This window comes from Simochromis diagramma, unplaced genomic scaffold, assembly GCF_900408965.1.
Source record: "Simochromis diagramma unplaced genomic scaffold, fSimDia1.1 OVJJ01000150.1, whole genome shotgun sequence".
NCBI lineage: Eukaryota > Metazoa > Chordata > Actinopteri > Cichliformes > Cichlidae > Simochromis > Simochromis diagramma.
In genome coordinates, this window is record NW_024387083.1 from 1,163,253 (window position 1) to 1,191,025 (window position 27,773).

At 40.3% G+C, this 27,773-nt stretch overlaps 1 protein-coding gene across 2 annotated transcripts in view; it reads right to left on the reverse strand.

Moving 5' to 3' along the window:
* Positions 1-27,773, reverse strand: part of usp43b (ubiquitin specific peptidase 43b) — an 85,155-nt gene that overhangs the window by 25,517 nt on the left and 31,865 nt on the right. For both annotated transcript variants that reach the window (XM_040045765.1, XM_040045766.1), the window contains 5 exons: positions 27,253-27,356; positions 17,101-17,193; positions 8,506-8,641; positions 8,191-8,335; positions 738-900 (listed from right to left, as the gene is read on the reverse strand). In XM_040045765.1, the coding sequence (XP_039901699.1) occupies positions 738-900; positions 8,191-8,335; positions 8,506-8,641; positions 17,101-17,193; positions 27,253-27,356 (641 nt within the window). The remainder of the gene's footprint in view (positions 1-737; positions 901-8,190; positions 8,336-8,505; positions 8,642-17,100; positions 17,194-27,252; positions 27,357-27,773) is intronic.

Sequence of the window (27,773 nt, forward strand, 5' to 3'; positions counted from 1 at the left end):
CCAATGGCAAGACACTTCCATGAGCTTAGAATTCCATTTTTCTAGTACCTCGGATAAAACAGGACGGATGAATGTTCAGCTTAAAGTGTAACCTCACAACATTAGGTTGTCCACCACTTGGTGGCAGGACACCAATGGACTTATACTCTTGTATGCATTCACTTGTTAAATCTATGATAGTGTATGGAATTAAAGCTGCTTAGCCTGCCCAAAGATGCTCCTGCATCTGCAAGCTGCTTTGCAACCCGCCACCATCTCACACCTACAACTGATTTAGGCCTGGTACCCTAACATGCATGTCACTGGGAGGAAGCTGGAGAACCCACATAGACATAAGGAGAGGGTGCAAACGCCACACATAAAGGCCCCGTGTCACTAGTGGGTTCGACCTCAGGAGCTTCTTGATTTCATGCGATCATCCTAAATGACTGGAGATGGAAATATCAGTGTTTTTAGACTACAGTGGCCATGAATAAGCTACGTATGACCTGGCAAGGAGCAAATGTTGTCGAGCGAATAAAGTTAAAGTTGAGAGATGAAGTAGATGAACTCTGATACTTAAGGAAGTCATCTTCCAAACTCTTCCCATGGAGAGTATCACTCTTACTGGGACCCCAGGCACGCTCCCACACAGCGATCATTTGACAGGTCTGCTGCTTAGGTGTGATGTCTAAGCTATTACAGAACAATTGCTGTCAGAGAGGATGTTACAGTGAGCAGCCCATTGATGTAATTACCTAACCGCCTGCTGGCCGGCTCCTGCAGCGTTGCACACCAGCAGCAGAATCTTGACGGGGGCACCTTGGTTGAGGAACTCTGATGATAACGTCCCAGATGGGGGTAACCTCTGACCCTCAGGACCTGTTGCGTATGGGGATGATGGTAGGCTGTGATGGTACCCTGGAAGAGGATGGGGAACACAAGTCTGAGAAGTAGAGCGTGCTCAAAAGAGGAAAGAGGCACTAAAATGAGTCAGCTTTTAACAACTTTGCATTTACAGCACCAAATATTTCACGTTGCTCTTGAAAGGAAGCTGAACTGATTCCATGTGCCGAGAATGTGTTCACGAAACTTAACACCTCTACTGGGGAGTAAGGAGGAGAATTGAGATATATAAAGTGGCGAGACAGCAACTTTCTATTTGGGGAACAGTGATTCAGAGGGGAGAACAGATGGACCAATGGCTGCCTGCACTCTCAGCAGGAGGTATTATCTGATACAGCTTCTGTTCCACATCCCGTCCTGGTGGGGTGCCAAGAAGCGCCACTTCTCGCTCGGTCCCCTCGTGTCTGTACCAACACACAGAGGAGTGTGACCGAATGAGGGAAAAGCAGAGACTATAAGATTCCTGCTTGATGTGACGTCAGTGGAGCTGCTTTCCCATCACACAGCTGACAACCTTCAGGCTTGGCACATAAGTAGGTGATTCAGAAGTTCACGGCAATAAATCACATGTTAAATTACTTGCAGACGGTATTGATTGACCACAGCGGCTGTGTTCCCATACAACAATGTTTCATTAAACAATGCTGTTTACACCTAACACATGATTCATCAATGACAAAGCAAATGTTATGTTACTGAGACTGTTGTAAAGCAGCAAGCCTGTGCTGAAACGTGCCTCCTCTTACACATTTAATTCAACTCGGTTCAGTTTAATTCAGTTTTATTCACGTAATGCCAAATCACAACAGCAGTCACCTGAAGGCACTTTATTTTGTAAAATAAATTAATGCATTAATGCAGAGAAAACCTCAACAATCAGATGAGCCACTATGAACAAGCACTTGGTGACAATGGGAAGGAAAAACTCCCTTTTGACAGGAAGAAACCTCCAGGAGAACCAGACACAGGGAGGGGAAGCCACCGCCCTGGTTGGAGGAGAGGGGAAGAAGACTGGAAAACACACACACATACAGTTGAATGGTGAGGGCATTAAGCTGTGCACTGTATGAAGGACAAGATCTCTTCAAAATGAGTCGAACCACCACAGCTTAAACATTAAACTTCTGATTGCAGTGTCTTGACCTTGCGATTGAGCGCAATAAATATGCACAGCTTTTGATTTCCTAATGTTGCCCTAATCAAGCAAGCGGGTGATAAAACTTGCTCACTAGGAGCTTTCCATTTACATGAGGGGCGACCTCAGGGGAATGATTTATGGGTGAAAATCTCCTTTTAGATCCCCCATGAAACATGAAATTCATAAGCCATATTCTGGCTTGTCCCACTAAGATTTATGCAGGGGTGCTTGGGAGGAGACCTACCTGTCATTTGTCATTAAATCTGTTTTTTACATTAAGCTGTCAAAAACTGAACTGTTTCTAGGCTTTTTTTTTAAAGCTCCTGTTGCTGCTCTCATTATTTTTTAAACCTTGTTTCCAGGATGAATAACAGTTCAGTGTGTGTCTATTTGACTGTTTTCATTCATGTAACCCGAACTTGTCTATTGCCACAGGCATTCTATAAAAAGGCAATTACAGTGCAGCCATGAGACATTTATAACACACAAATGTGCACCACACTAAACCACAAACCTGTTGATCCTGACCTTTTATCCTGAAAAAGCCTCTAACTAATTCTAAGAAACCGCAGGAGGCCGGCAAACTCTTCCTTCCCCTGCACTCTCAGGCTTCTTTCACTGTCAAACAGATGAAGAGGTTGAGCCTCACTAAACACAGCCAGACTATGAAAACCCATAATTAAACACCTCTACGCCTAATGGGATATACTCTACCCACAGCAACAGCTATCCCTCCTTTCCATTAGCAGTCTGCACAGTCGTGTCTTTGAACAGGAAAGGCAGTCAGACGTGAGCTTCAGTCAGGTAACAGATGCACATTTACAGCTTTGAATTTGTAGTAAAATATTACATAACAAGTAAGTATTAATGACAAAAAAATTAAGCACTGAAAATATGATGCATAAGGAGGAAGATTGTCTGTGAAAGCTGTCAAAGCGCGATTTCAGACCTGCTTGGTACTGTTGTGTGTCTCAGTGAACTGATGTCATTTAGGCGTAACGTTATCTTCCACAGTGATTTATTGTCACATTTAACAGATTTAATCATATAAACAAAACAGCGAAAGGCAGTGGTTTGGCTGGACAGATGTTACTCATAACGAATGCTCCATTCATTATTGGGAAACCTAATAATACCACCAAATATTTGATTTGAGCTAAACTGTTTGTTCAACAAGACCTACAGTCTTGTTGAACAAACAGGGTTACAAACAAACGATATTCCTATCGTTACAACGCCGTTACAGTTACTAACAAGAAAATGCGGTCGCGTTACTATTTTTCAACAAACAGACGGTTGAAGCCATTGACTGTACAAAAGTTGTTTTGTACAGTCAATGGTTGAAGCTGTGTTCAGCTTACCGCATCTTATATCAGTTGCACGGAAGTAGCTATAAGTAATCTGGACGCTACAGCTTTAAGCGGCTGCGCGCGCTCCCCTTCTTTCCCCCAGTCAAGTCTGTCCCGTATTCAGTAAGTGAAAATAAAATAAACAATAAAAGGTGAATCAAATGGACCATTACGGCAAGGCTGGGATGGTCAATTTGGTAAAGTAAATCCGTTGGGCATCTTTCTTTGCCTTTAGACAACAATTCTGATGGCAAAAGAGCCAAACGGGACAGGCAAAAAAAAAAAAAAAAAAAAAAAAAATCAAAGTGATCGCCACAGCGGGTAGCTCTGCATGCATTAATGTAGAGTTAACAGAACATAAAGTACTTAAAAAAAGCTCAGCCTTTAACATCTGCACCATTAAAATCAATCCATTTAACACTTGTTCTAGAAAATAATTACTTTACTTTGGGTACTTCATGTACAATGTTCCAAATATACATTTTTATGTCTAATAAGGTGTGCTATTGGTACATTTTTTTAAAGGAACAATTCTAATTCAGCTAACATAAAACATTCTGTTTATAACCATAGAAGTAATATTTTTTGCCAATTATTCAGCCTAGAAAGAGTGCAGAAAGGTGAAGATGTCCAGGTAGAGTGCAGTAAGATGCACAAGGATGTTGGCTAATATAAAGAAATACAAGACAAGCAGCAGAAAATCAACATAAGGTACACTGTGGACCAAGAAAATACGCTGGGGGGTGGTGTGTTCATCAGCTCTTCTGTAAAACACTACATGCCGCTGTCATGACTAGATCTGAAAGTCTACATGTTTTGAAAGCAGAAATTATTAGAAAACTGATACCTTGGCAGATTTCACACTAGATCCTCTAAGTTTTTAGGATGTGCAGATTAAGAAAGCTCACATGATGATGTTAAATCAGTCTTTGCTGTAAAATGATGAGACAGTAAACGGTAAAGAAAATGTTCAAACAGACTACAGTATGGGAGATGATGTCATCTTACTGAAACTTGGCAATAAATGAAAAAAGGCAGAAACTGTTCTATGTTTGTAACAAAAAGAAAAACGCGTGAGATGGATATATAACCGCGGAAGCCAAATATCTGTTTCCAAGTATTCTCTGGCAGGCGCTCCTTTATTCAAGTCTAACCCCTGGCAATAATCTTCCTGACAATGATATTGTGCTCATTATTTCTTGTCAGAGCACCATCAGATCTCAAACAGGAAAGACTCCTCTTCACTTAAATGTGTCAAGATTACATTTTTAATGTAAATCCAACCCAGTTGTTTACCAGTACATTAAAGAATCTCAACATTAAGACATCAATTTAAGTGAGACTGAAATGAATGAAAGAAAGTATTCCAATAAATAAATCCTAATTAATACAAGATGGTCATAATTCTGTCATCCAGCATGAACATGTGAATCATAGGATGCAATGACGTATTTAGTATACAGGGCAGGTGATAAGCATCATGCGGGAATATGATGCAAGAGATTAATTTTAAGACTGCAGCAGCGATGGTGGGAGTGGAAAGGTCACATCGTCATGGGTTTGACTTTGGTTTAATCCACAGCACACAATTTTTTCATTCATCACAGCTCTTTAGTGAGCACCTCATGCTGTCTCTAACAGCATTTCACATCTGCTGGATATAACGCTAACTTATGAGTAGCTGTTACCATGATGTTCACTACATGAAAAAGTAAATATTAGTCAATCAAAAAAGTGTGATAGGAGTAACAGGGACCACACATCAGTGCAACTGCATCAGTGCAACTGAGGATTATAAAACATGGTTACATTTTTTGGGGGGTTTAACTGCACACCAGCTGTATTAGATCTGTTCTTAAAGTAAACGCTTCAGGGTAAAATCCACACGGGTCCATGCACCGTTCATGAGCACTGAGCGGAAAAATGTTTTTAATCAGACTCCTGGTGAGTGTTGGTTATCATATCATATAGTTAAACAACATAATTAGTTTTGTTTTCCTTTTACCGTTTATGAATAGTTAAATAAACTCATGGATCAGACCTGTTAATGATTGCAGACTGTGCCAGATTGTGTAAACGCATTAGAAATCACTGAAATCAGATAAAAGCAATAAAGTATTGTTTATTTAAATATAACACTATAGCACTAAAATAGCACAAAAATAAAAATAGCTCATACTTTGCTCATGACTTAATTTCATTTTTATTGCATTGGTAATAAGACAGAAAACATTTGTCTTCCTGGACTAAAATGAAATCAGAGATAAAATTTAACTGAGCAAAGTATCTTTACTTATGAATTGTGTACATAAGTAATTTAGACATAGAGGAGTGTACATATATATGTGGGTATTTAATGAAAATCTGTAGATTAAACACTTCAAACAACTCATAACATGAGGTTATGCTAAAGACTCACCAGCCACTTTATTAGATACACTTGTTCAGCTGCTTGTTAATACAAATATATCCAGCAAGCATCATTTATCTGGGGGAAAATACCTATTTGGTAACAGCAAGAAGGAGAAGAAGAAGAAAGTGTGCAGAACAGCATGTGGCAGGTCGGCTGCAGCAGCAGAAGACCACACTGAGTGTTCCTCCTGTCAGCTAAGAGCAGGAATCTGAGGCTACGATTCTTAAAGGCTCACCAAAATTAGACAGCAGAAGATTGGAAAAACGAGTCAAGGCTTAAATTTCTGCTGCAGGGTCAGAATTTGGCATAAACAGCATAAAAGCACAGATTCATCCCGCCTTTCATACTAGCAAGAACTAGCAAAGTGTCTGTGTAATGTGTTGCTGAGATGTCTACTAAAGCTAGCATGCTAACAAGCTAGTGATAGTAGCCTTGTATAATCAGGGGTGCACATAAGTGGTCCGCAGGTGCGCATGCGCTGTCAAAATAAAAGACGTGCACCAGATAAGAAGTTGCAACATGCGTTTGTGTACATATAAAATGCACTGTTTTGCCTGCTAAAGTGGGATTTTCACGGCATACTCTGCACCACATCTCTGTGCGTTCATCATTTGTTTGAAGCCAGCTCATCTCCTCCAACCACTTTTCCGAGAATACGTGCTTCTTTTATGGTTCAGACTCCTTCTGACATTTCTTTGGAGGTGGAGGAACACAAAAGTAATTGCTTAAAGGAGCTTGCTTCTTCGACATCCTTAAGAGTTCTAAACAAATGTCTGTCCTCCTCCAGAAAATCTTATGTACGCAAACGCGCGTTGCAACTTCTTATCTGGTGCGCGTCTTTTATTTTGACAGCGCATGTGCACCCGCGGACCATTTATGTGCACCCCTGTGTATAATATCCATTTGCACCAATCAGGTTGAATGATAGGCAGTCATTGTATGAAACTCTGAATGCAAAGATGGATGAAGGCAGTCCTTCATCATCACTGAGTTAGTAGGCAACCACTGAAGAGAAAGTAAGATGCGAGAGCTAGAGTTTGTTTTTAGCCTAACACTTAATTTTCCTGCACACTGCGTACAACATCCTCTATCTGCCCGCTGCTTGCTGTTTCGTATCATTGACCCCTTTTAAAATAAAGTATTTTTATATTTCAGCGTTGAGTAGAGCAGAGCAAAGAAAAACTTCTCTTCTGGTAGCCCTTTACACTGGGTTTTGCCAGTTTTTTTCCCTCTTAGAAAAGCTGGCTAAACAGAGACTGAGACATTACATAATATAATGCGAGATAATGTTTAGCAGAGGAGCTTTACTCAAATAACTTTATTATACCAAGGGGCCATTATTAGATGGATGCATCATTTAAAAGCAGGTTTTACTGTGACTGAGTGACACCATAATTGCAAAAAAAATTACTAGCATTTTGGAAAAATAAGCAAAATATCAATTTTCTTTCATATTCCAGCAGCCTGTGCAAATGGAAAAAACCTATTTCAATCAACGCGACTTCTACTGAGACTGTGTGTTTACTGGCACTACAGGTGCCTGACTACATCCTGTGCAAGCACAGACAGAGGGCCTAAGCTGCTCTGCTAACACACTCTTCATACTCTTCACAGCCTGTGCAGACAATGTGTAAGTCAGGCAGCAAACAAACACATATCTTGCAATTTCCTTAAAACATAATAATATCTTACGTCTATTTTCACGGGGCAAACATTTCTCAGTGAATGATGGGACAGTCTCATGTGGGCAGAAAAGTGCTGAACGTCGATGTTGACTCAGCCAGTGAGAACCAAGAGATTTAGTCTGGAGACCAGACAGACTGTCACGTGGACCTCGTTTTAGGCAGCACTGCTCTGTACGGTCACTGACCGACATAAATTAAAGCACTAAAAGTCACATTTTTTCAAGGACTCCTTCAGCGTTGACACGACTGGAACTTACAGCCCTGTAAGAGTGGACGACAGTGCAGAACCTATTTGTTTCCAACACAAATCAAAGAAACAAGGGGATACTGTGCACTAAAGGACTTCTGAGAACACATTTTACATCGCTAGCTGAGAAATAGATGAAATGAAGACATAAATCTGATAGCACAAGGGAGGCCTGCACGGGGGATGTAATTCACTGCACTCTTTGTAAAGTTATATAGCTGTTAATGTGCTCCCTGAGGACCCCTTACAGGAAGGTGCATTCCCTAACGGTTTCATTAAGCAAAGTAAATTCATAAGATGAGCTTGTTTGCTTACAGACTTGTGTGCACTTGCACATTAATGTGTATAAATATATCCATGCTGTACCACAAATTAGTTCTAATACTCAAAGACATGTGAGTGCTTTGTTGTGACTGAAAATAGCATGTTATATGTTTAAATCTAGATTAAAAAGTGACTTGCTTCAGTCATACCTGAGATCCGTGCAGAGCCGCCTCTGATGTAGAGCGGGGGAGCCTGAAAGGCATAGATGACATCATTTTCAGCTATGCTAGTCAGGTCGTCTTCATCAAAGAAGGAGCGTTGGAAACCAATGGAGTAAACCTCTGTCAGGATCACCTGGAGACCAACATGCAAACACAAGTTGGTTCCTTGATGTACATCCTTTAACGTGGTGAAGGAAATGACTTTACTATTATTTACTTCATGTGTTGTAGCCAAGAGGAAATTCAAGCCAAAGGCGGAGTAAGAAAAGTACAATCACACCAGTTACAGTTGCTTTACTCTACCTGGTCTGGAGAAATTTTCCCCTCGTCAGCCACCAACCTCCTCAGGAAGGCCACAGAGCCAAACAGCGGCACAGCCAGCCCGACCCGGAGATAGCGCTGTCCTTTGGTGCTGAACACCAGAACCACACACAAGGGCCTGCCGCAGACAAAGACACACAATCAGGAACAGCGGGCAATGGGGCGGCTTCTATTTTGATTTCTGTGCCATTTCTACTGCAGCCTCCTCTACAGCCAAGAAGGGACAAAAGAAGACTTTCATGAATAAATCAATACATTTTAACATTAATAATAGATCATTAGGACTCAGTTTTATGTGTGCGAAATAATGGAATCTCTATTGCATTTTTAAAAACGGGGAGCACTCGGCTCTGACCTCTACAGAGGCAGCTTTGACATACGGTGCTGGGACATAATGGCTTCTCTGAATAACAGCTCACTGAGGAGGTACAAAAACTCTGTCAGGGACCTGTTTGAGTCTATGGCCTGTGGGCAAGAGCAATTATGTTTAAGAATTTAAGGCTGATGACAGATTTTTCTCTAATCACAAAAAAGATTAAAGCAAAAGAAATACAGCAAAATATTCACAATACAGATAAGAAACAGAAAAATCATCCAAAGAAATTGTAAGAAAGAAAAAAAACTGTATACACAATTAAAATGAACACAAGTTGGTAGGGTTGTTCGATATAACGATATATATCGGATGACGATATAAAAACGTCTATGTTTCATTTTATACTATCGTTTGTTTCGTGGTGTCGCAAAATAAACTGTTTACGGCAATATTTTTTCACCCTTTTGATGGTCACTGTAGTGGCTATATTCATTTCTTCTTTCTCTTATATTTAATATAACCACACTACTGATGGACAAGAGCCTGTTTTTATGTGTTGTGGTTAGCAACAACGACGGTAACACCATCGCGTGTCTGCTTGTTTATGTGCCACATAAACCTTTCACAATAAAGCTCAAGATCCTGTTGAGGTTTTTCAAAATAAACTGAATCACGTGAAAGAGCAGATCATTTACGGATGAGAAGCAAAAAAGAGCCGCCAGGTGCTAAAAAATAAACCTTAGACTCAAACGTTAGAACAGGCTTTTCCCCGCAGCACGCCATGTAATAAATACTCACAAAGAAAACGGCGGCCGTTACAACTTATGTCTAAAAATGTACAGTTTCATGCATCGGTTAAAACACTGGACTCCAGCTACATGATGCGCAGCTGGAAACAGTTCCCGCAAGTCGAGCTGCCCGAGATTCGCATAATTTACAGAAAATGTTACATTTTTGTGATTTATATCGTTATGGAACGATAGATGTCTTAAATCGGGATATGAGATTTTGGTCATATCGCACAGCCCTACAAGTTGGTCTAATGCTAGAAAGTTTCTAGACACTAGGTGGATTTTTTTTAAATGTGTTTAATAGCTTTCTGCTGAGGTTTATACTCCACTTCTGCTCTCAGCATTTTGTAGATGCAAATTTAATCTATAAAATAACATTTAAGTCATTATATTTTAACCATGAAAAGAGAGCGCGTGGATGGATGGACGTCAGAGACAAGTGTTGATTTGTGACAGATGGATAGCAGCAAGAGTGAAAGGAGAGGTTTAGAAGATGGTAGTGAGAGCTGCTGTGACGTACGGCCTGGAGACGGTGGCACGAACAAAAGGACAGGAGGCTGAGCTGGAAGTGACAGTGTAGAGCTGAAGATGCTAAGATTTTAACTCGAATTAATTAAAAAATAAATACATTTAAAAACGGAATCTAATAAGCAGTAAAATAAAATAAAAAAACATCATGGAAATTATAATTTGAAAGAATGGATGTTATGCATCCTGGGGAGACCCTGAGGATGCCCATGTGTGCAGTAATTGTGATACCAAATACAACTTCAGTACTGCAGATCTCCAATTTGCTTAGCGTACAGTGAAATAACAGCTTCACCAATCTGCATGTCAGTCCACTGCCCAGATACTTTGAGCCTCTGAAAATAGGAGATTATATATGAAAATGTCTGTAATTCCTAAACTGTTAATACAATACCTTTATTAAACACCTCAAATTAAAGCTGAACGTCGACACTCCAGTGACAAAATTTCAAAAATGTGTCATAGTCCAAAAACCTATGGACCTAACTGTATATGGTCGCGCATAATTTTCATCTTTGTCTGCCTCCAGAATTATTCCGATGCAGTTTTTCTGTCACAACACACAAGTTAGTGTGAATTATTTATTTTGAACTGGACTTCATTAAGTTCTGGGACCACCAACTTTATGTGTTTGAGACCTCTAAGGGTCCTGCTGGCTTTATGTTTCCCAAGCATATCAAATATATTGTGGCAATAAGTAATTAAGTGATGTATAAACTAGCAGCACTTTGAAGCTTGCTCAATAACTGGTGCTAGCATCAAGTTCAACAACAGGACTTTTCTGGCTCTTGTTAGGTAAAAACAGTGTTGTTTTATCTATTTGCAACTAGTGAGCTGGTGCATTTACTCCTGCTCTGCTGATTTGGACAGGAAATAAGAGACTTCAAACAAGCCACAGTCAAAGGGAGACTAATTTGTGCTAAAGACATTTCAGTATGAACAAAACCTAATTGCTATTAATGACTGCTGTACTGGGGACTGAAATGTGCTCTTCACTAACAGTTTTAATTTCTTTAAATAATATTCAATGTGATGGAGGTTTCTTCTTTGGTTCTGCTTGGTCATGGGGTGTCTTCTGTTTGTTGGGGTTTTCTCTCCACTTTATACCTTACAGTATAAAGTGCCTCAGGGCGACTGTTGTGATTTGGCACTATATGGATAAGACTGAATTGAACTGAGCAAGCGTGGTGGCACAGTGGTTAGCACTGCTGCCCCACAGTAAGAAGGTTCTGGCTTCAAAGACACCAGCTGGCATGGTATCGTCCTCTTTAGCAGAAATAACTACTAACTGTTGCATAACTGTCTGCCTCCTCTGAAATCAGCTGACTGAAAATCTTCACCACTTTTACATGTTAAGTTCATTTAGTTTCTAGATATTTGATGGTTTTCTTGATTTTTCAATATTTCCTGGGGATTCAAGTCTAGTTTCATAACTACATTTCTTCTTTCAAAGCAATTCCTTGGTGGACTTCTGTGGTGTTAAAATGCTTTAGTTTTTAAACTGATGTTCTTTTTGGATATCAAAGGATTTTCCCCCCAGCACGCTTTCAGGCATGTCAGATTTGTGCAATCTCTTTGTGATTGTAGATGCAGCTCTAAAAGTTACCTGTGGTCAAATGTTTTGATTCTGTTTGTTAAAATCTGACAATCTGACAATGGGCAGCAAGTCCTGGACAAACAGACATTAATATAAAACTTTGCTATGTGTGGATGATTTTTATTATAGCTGAATGATCTGTTTTAGGATAATTTACCAGTTTCATGTGTGACTCTCTGCCTGCAGGCCTTAGAGGTCACTCCCCAAAGATGTTCTAGTCACTGGCACCATTCTGAAATCTGTGCTTTTGAGTTTTCCAAGTTTTTCATTAAAATTATATTTTATATTTTATAATTTTTTACCAGATGAGTTTATGTTTAGATATATTAAAGAAAAAAATCCAAGTTTAATGAGATCTACTCGTATGTATAGTGTAAACAATAGCAAACAAGGACACGACCGCCAATGGATGAGTTAAGCCCAGCAAATGTTGGTTTGGTGACAAACAGTATGTGTTTATGGCTTACACACATGATCTGGGTGTGATTGTGCTGAACTTCTTCACACAGGGAAATATATAATGAATTCTTTAAAAGATAATCCATCTGTTTTCTCCTCTGTTTATTCCTTCTGATGTATTTTTTCTCTCAACCTATTTACTGCACACCAAAAACGACAGGTTGGAAACACAGCACTCTCAACCTGGCGCACCCCGAGAAATCAGCTCTTAAAAAACATTTTCCTAAATTAGAAGAGAGGTAGGCTGAACTTTTAGGAACTATTTAAAAGAATGGATAATAAAAGGCAAATGTTTAGTGACGAATCTACCCTCACAGGATGTGATGTTCATTTTCAGGTCTCAACAAACGCTGTCCATCAGACACACGTCTTCATGTTAAACCAGTTTATTCTGCAGTTTGGGAAATGCATATATATAAATATATTCATCTTCTTGCTGAAGGTGAAATGAAAAAATTGATAAAACTCCCATTTCTGTCCTTTTATTATGTAGCCAGGTTAATGCTTGGCTTTTGAAGTTTGGTATCAATCTGATACCAAATACAGATCCTGATACTTTTAACCTATAAAGGCAACTTGTGTAGGGGAGAGCAGTGTGTCACGATTTATGAGATGAATTATCATCAATCTGCACATTCTGAACACATTTTAATGACCGCTAAATCTACTGTGATTTTCACTTTCCATATAATTGATAGCAACAAAACGCTGCTTTGAGCTTTTCGTGTATTTTGAAAGTGGGATTTTTGGAGACCTGGGTCGACTTCTGATGTGTAAGGCTATAAATAAAGCAGACAAAAAGCCTCGGACATTATTCATTGTGCATATTTTAGGTACATTTTTTATTTCCCCCAAAATAATGCATTTAACAGAATTCAGTGGACTATATACTGAAATTAGAGGAAAGGAACAAAGTATTGATCCTGTCACCCTAGTATCAACCCGATACCAATACCAGCGTTGTAATTGATACTGTTTGGATATTTGGATCAATCCACCCACCTCTAGGCTTTAGCTAGCATGAAAGAACACAACTAGTCCGGCTCTTTAACAAAGCCCAACTTTCACGGATCATTAAAGCTTAAATTAAATTAGCGCCTTATAGCTTCTTTGTTTTTAGCCACCATTAGGCAAAGTATGTTCCAGACTAAGGCTATGTCTACACTAATCCAGATAAATTTGAAAACAGTGTTTTCGTCTAAAAACGCCCCGCGTCCACACGATCATTTTCAATCATTTACGAACAGTTGTTCAATACTTACGTCACTGTATTGCACATGCATGAAATGTAAGATGATTTGATCTTTCTGTCTGCCATTTATTTACTTTCCAGATTTTGAAACATCGCTGCAAAATGTTGAGGAAAAGCACTGAGTTTTTTAAATGGACTGACAATGAGGTGGTGTACAAAGTTGCAAAAGCGAGTGAGAATTAAAGAATTTGAAGAAAAGCTACCTGGAGCATGTACAAACTGATATTAATCTTCAATAGGGCTGTCAAAATTTCAATCAATTGAGAGCAAACAAAACAGCTGCTGTAATGCCCTCCGCCATCTTAGTTTAATTGGTCACATGACTGCATCATATGACTAAAATGCGTCATCGTTTTCGAAAGCCTCCGTTTTTTCGTAGTCCACACTGCGATGCAAAAACGTATTTTTCAAATTTATCCACTTTGGAGAGCATTTTCAAAAAGCTCAGGTCTCCTTGACCAAAAACACCATCTCAGTGTGGACGGAAGGCCAAAGCTAAGAGAAAAAGATGCGTTTTCAAACAAAAATGAATTAGTGTGGACATGGCCTTAGAAAAAGTCTGCCATGTAACACCCTTACAACTCTGAATTGCTAATTTTACATTTTAAAATGCCGTTTCTTGCACCCAAGTCTTAATGCTAAGCTAAGCTAACTGGCTCCTAGCTCTCGTTTTATACCAAACACACACACCCACACAAACACACATATAGTTTTACCAGCAGCAAGCCTATTTCCCCAAATTCCTTACTGTGCTCTCGGGTTTAGAAACACGTTGTGCTGTTTCCTGTGGATACTGGGAAACACTCCAGGCTCTGTAGTTCACCTACCTTATTACAACTCATACCAGCTGTCTAAGCAAGAGCTTCACTAAACTACTAACAGTCCACCTCCACAGGACAGGACATGAGAACAGGCAAGTTGTGGGAGACAAAATATTCCATGTTGTTTTTAGAAAACTATCAGCATTACAGTAAAGATCAAAAGCAAGCACCTGGAGTGTGTTGTAAGTGCTTAAGAGCCAGATTTTTATCCAACTGCTAAAGACAGGTGATAAATAAAATAAAGGGTGTGCTGGATCACTGTGTGTTGCCAGAACAGCTTTAGTGTTCCCTGGCACTGGTTCTCCAAAGTCTTTACTGGAGGGATAGGCACCATTCACCCAAAAGATATTCCCTCATTGGTTTATTGATGACGATGGTAGAGAGCACCATCTAACACGGTGGTTCAGACATCTGTGTTCACCTGGGTTGACCTGAGTGATTATGGCCAAAGTATATGATTCATATCATTTCATCCTGTAAGAGACCACTCCCACAACTCTGTTTTTGCAGCGACCCATCTTAATCCACGCCAGCAAAAACTTTGTGAAAGTCTCTTAACTTGAAAGTCTTGGTCAACTATCTGTAGATATGTACATGTGTTTTTGATAAGAAGGGGAAAAAAGCCTGATGCATAAATAGAGAGGCACTGGCTGAAAAAAGGAGGAATGGGTTACCCCTCCCTGAAAATGTCAGGATTTCCTGAACGGGCTCAGGGCCTCGTTAATCTAATGTGGAGGAGAAGTGGTTGTTTTCATGTAAATTTGAATAACACATTGTTTTAATGCGGAGAAGGTTTCCCACTAGCTTTTCCTTTCTGATACCAGGCCCTTCAGCTCCACAATGACCTGTGTTCCTACTGTATGTAATGCATGAACAAAGCTGGGTGTTGTACATCCTATTTTCTAATTGTGTCTCGATTTGTTTGGTGTTTTATTGCCTGAAGTTTCAAGAGCACCTATCATGCTTTTCCTTATTTTCCGTCACATACAGTATGTACTGTTACAGTAGTGGATTCACATATTAAACATGCACAAAGTTTCAAATAATGAGCTCTATGTATGCAAAAATAATCCCTATGTCACAATATCAGGTACTCAATGTGGTCACAAAAATAGCAGTGTTTTGCAGTGTTTTGAAAATCAAAGTGAGGATGCAGCAGACTAGTTAATTTTGGTGAAATTTAATTGCAACAACTCATAATGGCGCTCACTACTTTTTTTGGCTCCCGCATGCTTGTAGGCATGCCTGACAACATCAAGGAGTGTTCCTAATGAGACGACGGATGGTGTGGTCCAAGATTCAGACTAGGATGTCACTGACTTCCTGAACAGTCTGAGGGTCAACCTGATGGCGTTGGATGGACCCAAACATAATGTCCCAGAGGTCTTCTGTTGGATTTAGATCAGTTGAGCATAGGGGCCAGTCAATGGTATCAATTCCTTCATCCTCCAAGAACTGCTTGGATGAATGAGGCTGGGGATTTTCATGCACCAGGAGGAATCCTGGACCCACTGCACCAGGGTAGTGTCAAGAATTTCATCCTGATAACTAATGGCAGTCAGGGTGCTGTTGCTTAGTCGGTCTGTGAGTCCTTCCATGGATATACCATCACTAACCCACCACCTAACTGGTCGTGCTGAACAGTGTTATAGACAGCATAACATTCTCCACGGCTTCTCCAGACCCTTTCATGTCTGTCACATGTGCTCAGGGTGAACCTGCTCTCATCTATGAAAAGCACAGGGTGCCAGTAGTGCATCCGCCATCTCTGGTATTCTATGGCAAATGCAAATTTGGCTCGGCAAAACAGTGCTGGGCAGTGAGCACAAGGCCCCCTTGGGGATGTTGGTCCCTAGTGTACCCTCTGCCTTATTCAGTTAGTTCTCAGATTGTTTGGTCAGTGACTTCCACATCAGTGTCCTGCTGGAGGTCATTCTGTGGCTCTGCCAGTGCTCATCCTTTTCACAAAGGAGTAGATATCGATCCAGCTGTTGGGTTAAGGGCCTTCTATGGCTCTGTCCAGCTCTCCCAGAGTAGCTGGAATCTTCTTTATGCTTGAGACGGTGCAGGGGAACATAGCAAACTTTCTGGTAATGGCACTTATTAATGTGCCAACCTGGAGGAGTTGGACTGCCTTTGAAACCTCGGTAGGGTCCAGAAGTTACAACATTAGGCAGCCTAGTCCAATGCAAAACTAGTGAAAACAGTCAGAAATAATGGGGAGAAAAGAAACTTTTTTTTAACAGTGCTCACATGGAGGTGGCGGGGGCGTTGGCATTAAACCATACAAAAAGAAGAACTGCACAATTATTTACAATATAAGTTATTAATAAGTCCATTATCAGAACTTTTCTAGAGTGAATATCCTTTAAATGACTATCTCAGAAACAATCATCCACCTGGGAGCATAGAAGCCCGGCACATATGATGTTCAAAGCTTCTGTGAGGTGTAGCCAATCTGAAGAAAGTTAGCTTGAATGGAGATAAGCTAGCTTGTTTCAGACACAGGAAGAATTACAGAGCTCCACAAAACTGCAAATCATGCAAAGCTACTGTGGCAGAGCAAGAAAAATATGGAGATGAAGAATGAACATAACAATTTGACTTCAAAAGAAGTAACTATCAAACTATCAAGATTAACAATCAAAACATATGAATATTTATATAGATCACGTAATGTAAGATACCTGAACAGTGTAATGATCAGAGGTCCACATCATTATTGTGAATGAGTTTCTACTCGTCGTTCTGACTAGAAAAACCATATCAGATAATAGACAGAAGTCTTTTTTGAAAATAAAAGCACTGCTCACCTGGTCTGGCGAAGAGGAATCGGTAATGAGATGCAGAGGAAAGGGTCAAAGGTGTTGCTCTGTTTCAGGCAGTGTGGGCATGTCAGCGAAGATCTGCGGGGACGAAAGAACACAGTCACATTAGTCTCGAAAAAACAGCTGCACTGACTCGACACGGGCTTCCAATTAATCTCAAAGTCCTCCTGATTAAGTCTGGCAGGAAAGGAGATGGCTTAATCTTGTTACACAAGTGAACACCACAGGAAAAGTGTTCACAGTGCTCCATTCAGACGCCTTGATCTGATTGTGAGAAAGGAAAAGATGAGTGATGTAACTGGTGGGAATGAGAGAGAGTCGAGGGATGGGGTGGGGGTTAGAGGTAGTTGAAGCAGCCCCCCTGGGATGATTGGCGCTATAAACGCAAAACAGCAAAAGCGGTTTCCACGCTGTTGCGTCACTTTCGCTGCTCATGTGATGCCATTAAAGGAGGCTCGAGCAAAGGAGGTAGGTGAATTTCCTAAGTGATGGTCTTTCTTCCTTTACGTCTGAATGCACAGAAAGGAGGGAGTGACTACAACAGCGATTTTTGATTCTGTGGATGGCTTCACTTCTTTCAGTTAATCCCTCTTAATGTCATTGGAAGAAATAGCTTATTCCGGTGAGCTAATTGTCTCAACAATGAGTCAGGGAGCCCACAGAATTTAAAAGCAGGATTGCTGGAAGTGATTTTGTAAACCTCAACTCTCTGTAAACAGATCTAATTATGTGAATGTTCAATAAATTTGAAAAAAAAAAAAAGCCGTACAGATTCAAAAACAGGCGTACTCATACACACTCTTCTAAAGTTACCAATAGAAGACTGAGCCTGTCCATGGTTTTTATGGTTTACAGATGAAATGAATAAAATAATATATTCGCACAATGAGCCATCTGTACCACCTGCAGTATTTGCTCTATGTGCTGAAATTCAGGCTGTGGTTTTGGTCAGTATGTAGACCAGATTCCTTCAGATTCCTTCCAGTCCAGTTAAAAGTCCAAGTTACTGGAAACATTCCTCAGAGATTTTGATCTATGACATGATGGCATCACACAATTAAAACCAGGTTGAAATGATTTGGGGTTTGTGACAAACAGAAGAAGAGTACACTGTGGTCATAAAGGGTTGGACCATAAAGGGTCTGCAACAATACTCAGGTAAGCTAACCTATTTAAAGGATATTTAGTTGGTACTAAGTGGCCCAAAGTGTGCCAAAAAATTTCCAACACCATTACACGACCAGCAGCAGCCTGAGCTATTGATCAGGATGGATCCATTCTTTCATATTGTTTACAATATACTTACATCAAATTCTGACCCTGTTATCCAAATCCTGCAACAGAAATCAAGACTCGGACCAGGCAGCATTTTTCCAATCCTATATTGTCTAATACTGGTGAGCCCATGCGAGCTGTAGCCCCAGGTTTCCTGTTCTTAGCTAACAGAAGTAGTCCTCTGCTGCTGTAGATACCAGGTTCAGCACTTTGAGGTTCAATATCCTGTGCATTCAGAGATGTACATACCTTAGTCATAATTAATTATTTGAGTTTCTGTTGCATTCCTGTCAGCTTGAAGCAGTCAGACTCTCCTCTGACTTTTCTCTAAAATACAACAACCATGTTCAAAACCACTCAAATCAACTTTTTCCCCCATCCTGATGCTAAGTTTAAACTTCAGCAGGTCTTCTTGTCCATGCCTGCATGCCTAAATGCACTGAGCTGCTGCCATGTGATTAGCTGATTAAACAATAATACATCATCACATCATATTATTTGCTCCTTATGAGATAAATTAAACATACTATATGTATAAAAATATATATTTATAAATATAAATGATAATGACCATCAGAATTTGTAACTTCCATAAACTGCACTCCTGTGCTCAATTCAATAGCTAATTAAAAGCAACAGTTACAGCTGAGCTTCGCCTTTGGCTGCTGTTAGCTCAAAAGTTTAATTTCCAGACTAGCTAGAAAAATTATTTTAGTGTAAAAATTACTAAAAAGTTTCTCAGGAGCACCATTTGACTGTGTTAACATAAAAACGTGTGGTTATACTTTGCAGGTGTTTGGTATGGCTCTGTGTAACTGCTTAAGTGTGACGGACGGTTCTGCTGGGAACATCTGTTCAGCTGTAAACATATTCCCGAGGGTTTTCCTTTCCCGTCGGCACAGGAACCTCACACCACACCGGAAGCGTGCACAGCATGTTTCAATGGAACTATAGTGTTGATCAGTCATTACTCTAATTTATCTTTTCATTTTTATTACTTCAATATCAAAACAACAGAAATAAATCTGTTGAAATAGTGTGGAAAGCACCAGGCAGAACATTAACTAAGAGATTTGTGGGAAATACAGCTCATGCACAGCAATATGTAAGCGTAAGTAGAAGATCTGAAGTTCACATCATGTCTTGATTGAACTGAGGTCACGCTAACGACCTGTGAACCTTTTCCGACCTTAGCACACTCCATGAGAAAGACATAGATAAACTGAACAAATGTGTTTTCCTTACAGAAAGGCACCTGACAGACCCAGTGAGGGAGTAAAGGGAGGTGTGGGAGGCTGGTGAACAAAGCTCTATTCAAACAAGCCCAGCTGACATGGGCTCTTAGTGGATCTCTCCATTTTGGCAGAGTCGAATGGCTGCCCTACGGATGTCTTATTCTCGCCAGGAAACAGTGAGGGCAACCGCACTGCATGCATACAAATCACACTCAGCCTTAGCTAAAACATAGATGTGCCCAGCGCTGCTCTGAAACACTTAGAAAGAAAAAAGCAGCAAAGGAAGAGGTGATATTCTGGTGATGCTCTAATGGAGGAAGCGTGGAAAGGTTGAAAGGTATGTATCCCCTCGTCTGTGATGCAGCCATGCTGAAGAGACTCTTGGCTTGATGCTTTCCTACAGCACAGAGCTTTGAACCTTCCTGAATAACACTTAATTTACTTATCTGCTTCCACATTTTCTTTTCTAAGCAATTAGAAAGAAAACAACTTGGGTTGAAATGAAACGCGCTGGCACCTCATTTTTCTCACTAAGCCTCGTCGCTATCCTCCGCTGGGAGGTGGGGAGCAGTTTATTGACCACGTTAATGTTCTGAAATCGAAAAGGCATGAACCTTAATTTGTGTCTCATAATTCTCTAATTAAAAGTACAATTGAGACATAATAATACTAGAACGAGAGAGTAAGCGAGATCCCTCGGAAAAATTGGCGCCACAGTAAGACGAGCTCCACACTCCCACTGAAACTGCACCATATCTGTAATTTGAAACACTTGAATGAATGTCATTCAGCCTTCATGCGGTGCACACTGCTGGAAAGTCTTTTTTTTTTTTTTTACTAACTACAGCTACGGTAACTCACCCACATATAGTAAAAGATTACAATCTTTGATCTAATTTAGGCTTTACTTTATGTGGACCTGTTATTTACATTTTCTGCCATATACATGCTGTCATAATATCAGATGCTCATATTCAACATGGCCAAAGTTTACAGTGTACACCGATCACACATAACATTATGACCAGTGTTGGTCAAGTTACTTGAAAAAAGTAATCAGTAACAAATTACTGATTACTTCCCCAAAAAAGTAATCCCGTTACTTTACTGATTACTTATTTTCAAAAGTAATTAATTACTTAGTTACTTAGTTACTTTTTAAAAACACGATTTACAACCTGAATAGGTGATAAAGCGATAGATCTTTCAGGCCAATTCTACTTTTTCTACATAATCCATCATACAAAATGTAATCAAATGGAAAAGTCCCTTTTTAAAACTTGTTTTATTAGTTTTAATCTTTTAACTTTATGCATCAAGCAAAAATTTAATTATCTGCAACATTCTCTGACTGGAAGAAATTTGTTTGACATTTAAACCTTTTCTGCACATTCCAGCACATAAAATAAAATATTTTTTTGTGTTTACACTCACTCTTTCAAATAAATGCAAGTGAAACACAGCAGAAAATAAATAAAATCAAAAACTAGCGGCCCTGTTGCTCTATTTTCACCTGTAAAGCGGAGGTTTACCCTGGTGCAGGTGTGCTGCAGCGGTCAGTTGAAGAATCCACGAGTTTCTCTGTGAATTTCACATTACGTTGTAGTGCACTCGGTGCTTGCTCTGAAGTTAAGGGGTTTTTTTCGCTGTAAAAAGAAGTTTTCTTCCCACGCAGTGAACAGCGGACACTAATGTTTTTGTCACTTTTTACGGAATCAAACTCAAAGTAAGGTCAGTACTTCCACGCTTTAAATGCTGCACGCTCATACTCTCTCCCGCACTCAACATATTTTCCATTGTTGATCTGGACACAGCTGTTGCCACGAACGTCGCACTCGCTTACGTCATTGTCATGAGACATTCTCGCAAAAAAATCTCGGTTTTAGTAACGCAGTAACGCAGCGTGCTTACGGGAAAGTAACAGTAAGCACGTTTTTGCTATAGTAATCCCTTACTTTACTCGTTACTTGAAAAAAGTAATCGGATTACAGTAACACATTACTTGTAACATGTTACTGCCCATCTCTGTTTATGACCAGCTGCATAATATTGTTGGTGAAGACCTTGACTGGTCTGCAGCTCTGCAGCCCCATACACAACAAACTGTGTTGCTCTGACAACTTTCTACCAGAACCAGCATTAACTTTACAGCAATTTCAGCTACAGCAGCTTGTCTGTTGGACCAGACATCACCAGCCAGCCTTCACTCTGCCCATGACCCTGTCGCTGGTTCACCACGGTTCCTTCCTTGGACATTTTTTGATAGATCCTGACCACTGAAGATTGGGAAAACCCCATAAGATGCTCTGACTCCGTCAAACTAGCTCAAATCCTTACACGTGCCCATTTTTCCTGCATCAACTTTGAGGACAAAATGTTCACCTTCTCCCTAATATCTCCCATCTACTGACAGGGCCATGATGAGATAATTAGTGTTATTCACTTCACCTGTCAGTGCTCATATGTTATGCCTCAAGCTATGGTTTCACTACAGCTAAACACTTGGAGCCTTATAGTTTTTTTTCTGCTTCTGGCTTAGTGGGACGTCACTGCGAGCAGATTTCCCTGATATCGCATGTCAAGCGCGCAGCTCTGGCTGTGAGTGCAGCAGCCTCGTCCAACTTCTACTTTTTTGGCACAGCCAATAAACCAAGAAGGAAGAGAGTTAAATGGCTTCCTTTAGACATTGTACAAAGGCCCAGTATACAATTATTAAGGATTACATTAAACTTCATATAATGTAAAGATGCAATAATATAAAATACTGTGCTGGGTCCATTTTAGAGGGCCTAAAATTCTATGCATCAGTGAGTAAACCGAAGTAGAAATGAAACTAAAGTCATCACAAAACGAGCCTTTTGATCAGCTCCAGAATGTGATGACACATAACATAAATAAAGATCTAATAATTGTTGGCGCTGCTCGCTTGGATGGTGATTTAACTTGTTTGAACATGTATAATGGCCGTGATGATTGCATAGTGACAAACCGGGCTATTACAAGGATAATTCTCCGGTCTGTCAACTCTAGATGTTGTATTGCATTGGACACTGCATTGCAAAGTGCTACACGGGCAGTGACGGAGCCCCAGGACTCAGTTCCTTGGAAGCCAAAAGAGAGAGAGAGACAGGAGTTGGGAAATTTTTGTTCCAAGTCTAATTCCAGCAGTGCAATACATTCATAAGCAATTAAAAACTCAGTGTTTGGATGCTTGTCTGCAACTCTTGCACTGGTAAAATAGACTGACAGTGTAATGTATATGCTGGAGTATCTGTGTAAAGGTTTTGCTAAGGAAAACTCAGCCTGTAGTACACAGTATACAACAGAATTGAATGCACGCATGTGCAGTAGCACTTTTAAGCAATCAAAAACAAGTAAAGACTATATTATAAATAAAGGACCTGAAGTCAGAGTACACCGGTGTATACTTTAGCTTATTCATTCTCATTTGACCCCCTGCTGAGGTAAAAAAAAATATACACAAACAAAGCAGAGGGTCAACAATAAATACATCTATCACCAAAGTACCCATGTCTAAACACAGATACAATCGCTTTAAAAATTCACATTTAATAAAAGTGTCTTTAGAGTTAAACAATGTCATTATCTTATATGCATTTGGTCTCAGTCTAAAATATACAGCAGATATATTTAATGATTATAAATAAATAATGAAATAATGATACTAATATCCAAGGTTTCCCAAGCTACAGAGTATGTGATTGACATATGTAACATAATAAAAATCTGCCCCACCTACACCTCGCCAAATAACACCAAACCTAAACTATGCAAATTATTTTCCAGCTGGAACTGTCGCTTAAATAATCCAGAATGTAAACAGATACATGGATACACTTATATCACTTTTAAAACATGCCAGGTTTCCAATTTTGCCTCAGGATATCAGATATCCTTATGTCAAGTGCTGCTTTTATGTACTTGCCATTTACCACTCCAGTCTGTCCCCATAAATAAGAAAGTCCTACATGATCAAATATTTGCTTTACCTTCACAGCCCAGTTTGATATCAAGTGGGCTGGACCAGAACACTCTGTTTTCCTGCAGTGTAAAGACGTTTAACTACACATTTAATCTCTGCTATTAGGGGGCGACCGTGGCTCAGGGGGTTGGGAATCGCATCTGTAACCGGAAGGTCGCCGGTTCGATCCCTGGGCTCTCTGTCCTGGTCGTTGTGTCCTTGGGCAAGACACTTTACCCTACTTGCCTACTGGTGTTGGCCAGAGGGGCCGATGGCGCGATATGGCAGCCTCGCTTCTGTCAGTCTGCCCCAGGGCAGCTGTGGCTACAACTGTAGCTGCCTCCACCAGTGTATGAATGTGAGAGTGAATGAATAGTGGTATTGTAAAGCGCTTTGGGTGCCTTGAAAAGCGCTATATAAATCCAATCCATTATTACATCTTAATGTGGTAAAAGCAGAGTAGTGCATGCATTTTTGGACTCCTTCACATTTTTCAAAGTAGTCCCCTGGGCCAGATTGGAGTCTTTATTGAGCTTATTCTGGCCCTCAGGCCTTATGTGTGACACCTCTGATCTACACCAAGATCCAAGAAAGTCCTTGGTAAAACTAAAAACGCAGCTGCAGCAGTATTAAGGATGTACAAAAGCAGGTAAAGCACCACTAAATACAACCACAATGGCTGTCCGTCTGCAGTGATGCCACTGACAGTGCACTGCTTTCATCATCTACCTCTTAAAAACAGACGATTCAGAGCCGGCGGTATTCTTGTCTGTAGGAATTTTTGTGACAGCTTGCTCTCAAATTTGCTGAAGAGCACGAACAGAAGCCTAACGAACACCAGGCGCAGGCTAAATGCTTCAGCTCAGAAGGGGTCCAGTATGTTTCTTGTGAACATGACCAATACGTAGCGCAGAGGTTGGAGCGTGATGATATGGACCTGGACGAGTGCAAAAGGGAGACAACATTTATAGGCGGCACAGACAATGCCTGAATGCTGGCTGACAAGATGACTTCCGTCTCCTAAAGCTTGGCAGAAGATGAATATTCCAGCATAAAAAGGATCCACAGAGCTCTGCCAGAATCACACAAGAGTTTCTAAAGAAGGAAAATGTAAAAAAAATAAAACCCAAAAAACTATTACTTGACCAAACATTTCACCTGCCTTTAGTCAAATAAAAAACCTTTGGGGTGTTTCAGAAAAAGGAAAGGTGAGGCAGCACATGCTCTCCATCAAAGACGAGCAGGAGGAAGAAAAGAGTCTCAGAAGAATGGCAGAACATTTCTTCAGAAATTTGCACAATAGCAGCATGAAAAATAAAGGTGGACATAAGAAGTGTTGAAAAAAAAACTGCTTCAGATCTGAGCTCCTTTTGTGGGCCGCGTCTTTTTACTGCAGTAAACCTCAAACGGTGGTTCTAATTTTCAATAAGAGCAATTACCCCGCTCTTCAAATTGGTGCAATTATTTTGAGGTGATAACATTTTCAATCTTTTGACATCTACGTGCTACCGCAGAGCGATGCACTCGCTCCTGTTGTATACTGCGCACTCTCTCTGTGCCGTCTCACCCACTCTCGCTGGCTAGGACACTATTTGAGTGGGAGAGAGGAACAAATCTTGCCTGCCGGGCTGCTACGGCTGCTGCTTCCTATGTAGACCCACCCAGTGTGTCACAGCTGAAACATTTGAGAGTGAGGGTGGCAATTAGGCGATGCGCTCTGACAGATGTAATACTGGCAGTCACACAGAGCTGCCAATTTTCCAAAGAATTAGCAGATGGAAGAAGGTACAGGCCACAGAGAGTACGCATCAGAGGCAGTTGAGCCTGGAAAGCCTGCACTTTTATGAAAAAGTCTTGTTTATAAAAAGATGAGATTTGAAATCAGCAGCAGCAGCAACAACTGCTTAGATGTTAGGTATAATAGAAGTAAACTGTAACCTAACTCAACTAACCAACGAGGCAAAGCCTTGAAAGCTAAACTGCGGCATAAACGTAGTTTCTAACGGACAAGATTAAAAATTCTACTGAGATAAAGTCGACCTGTTCCACTCTCAGGAGGCTGCAGCTGACAGACGTGTACATCAGCCGCCTCTTTATCTCCAGGATGACTGATCCGTGGGAGACATGAGGACATCCAGCTGCACCGAAATGTTAATAAGACAGTGTGCTAAGCGCTTTCCCCCCTTTCTCCCCTTAAAACCCATCTTCCAAAAAAACAGGAAGAAAAGTCTTTGATTGAAAAATATTCACAAAGCATTACAACAGAGAAAATACTCGACCATTGTGACATCCCTAATTGTTTCAGCACAAAAAGGAAAGCACTCCAAATAAGTACTTGTACTTAAGAGATTTCTGTTTTTCTAAGAGGCTCAGAGGTTAGAGAAGCAGGCCAGTTTTTCATTGGGCCTTTTCAGAATAACTGCCTCTGTCTGCCTGGTAATTAGTGCTGTGTGTGTGTGTGTGTGTGTGTGTGTGTGTGTGTGTGTGTGTGTGTGTGTGTGTGTGTGTGTGTGTGTGTGTGTGTGTGTGTGTTTGTGTGGGTGAAGATTTAAAGTCCTTCTAACCTGGCATGTGTGTCTCTGAGGGCTTCTCTGTAAAAGAAATAATGACATCTCCATTAAATCGGCCGTATTTAGCAATTACTCTGCAATCTGACCGGTGAACCCTGAACACCGTGTACTGTGAGCCTGTAAGTGGATTGTGTGATTTGACCCCCTCTCTTCACTGGTATTATACAGTAATATTTATGTCATTTATCTACACAGTGTGAGCCTGGACGAAACACAGGAGTGCCATGAGACAGACGTGTCCGCAGGAGCTATTTAAGTCGTGACCTTTCTCTTGCAGAGCAACCTGACATTTAGACCACTTGACAACATGGCAGTGGACCTTTGTGCAAACAAAACTCACAAGATGCTTGATATGGTATGTGCTGATTTCAGCCAAACAGAAAGAAATGTCTGCTGGCAAATAGTTTTTGGTTCAGAAGAATTTTTTTTTTTACAAAGTCACTTTTGTCTTGCTACAGTCATTCAATGGGAGAAACAGTTTGACAGGCCTTCTGTGTCTGGTAACTGTTAGACCAAGTTACACCCATAGTCTGTATATAAAAGATGGATGCAGCTGTTGAACTTCTGCAAAAATCCCTTAAACCCAATTCTTTCTACTGGAGTAGACTCCTTTGGATGCACAAAGGAATCTTTTTTTAGTACTTAGGGATGAGTTGATTCTTGTTCTGTAACTTACTGTAGGTAGTATTGTGATTTTCACTTAAATAGTTTATATGCTTTACTAAGTCTGAAAGGTGAAAAACAGGTTTTTAATGCAAAATGATGTTTAACTGTTGCTTTTATGTAATACATCTATATAAACACAGTTCTTTCCTCCACTAACTTTCTATATTGTGTTCTTGTGTGCCCCCACTCCTTTGTTCTTGGTCTCCCTCTGTGACATACATTAAAATGCCACTTCAAGGAAGTTACCCGCATCTTTAAAATACAGTCTATTAATGACTCAGGGAAGGTTTCAGCAGTCACTTGTACCATTATCTCTTCACGTAATGATAGTAAGCCAGCAAGATGTGACAAACTGATTTGTCCTTAATGTCGACTTCATTTAAATCAAATTTTATCCTTAGAAACTCACTTGTATTGTGCCTGGAAATGCTCCTGGACAAAGCTGTGCTGGACTCTGGGCTGCTGTGACTGGGATGGATCAGGAGACGGCACTTCCTCAGCTCCAACAGGGCCCTGCAGCACAAAGGAAGCCACACATAAACACAGAAAGTCTATCCCATTCTCACATTTATTATATATATACTGCAAAGGTTGTTAGGCATTGTTAATGAGACAGCAAATGTGTACTTTAAAGGTAAATTGAGTAAAATATCACCAGTAGATGTCAGTAGATTGCAGACAACCACCCATCGAATTCTGTTTTTTTTTTTTTTTACCCCTTCCTAATTCAAGTGTATAATCTTAGCTATGGGGGATGATGTAGGACAAACAACCTCGGTTGCCATCCATCTGTAGTGAACTGTTATGTGTCCATATCTATCTACTCTGGAAGAAGCTGTAAAACCTTGTGAAAGTAATCTGAAGAGATAGTGAAGCTTAGTAGCAACAGCTAATGAAACTTTCTTTGAAGTGGATCCAACATTGTTGGAT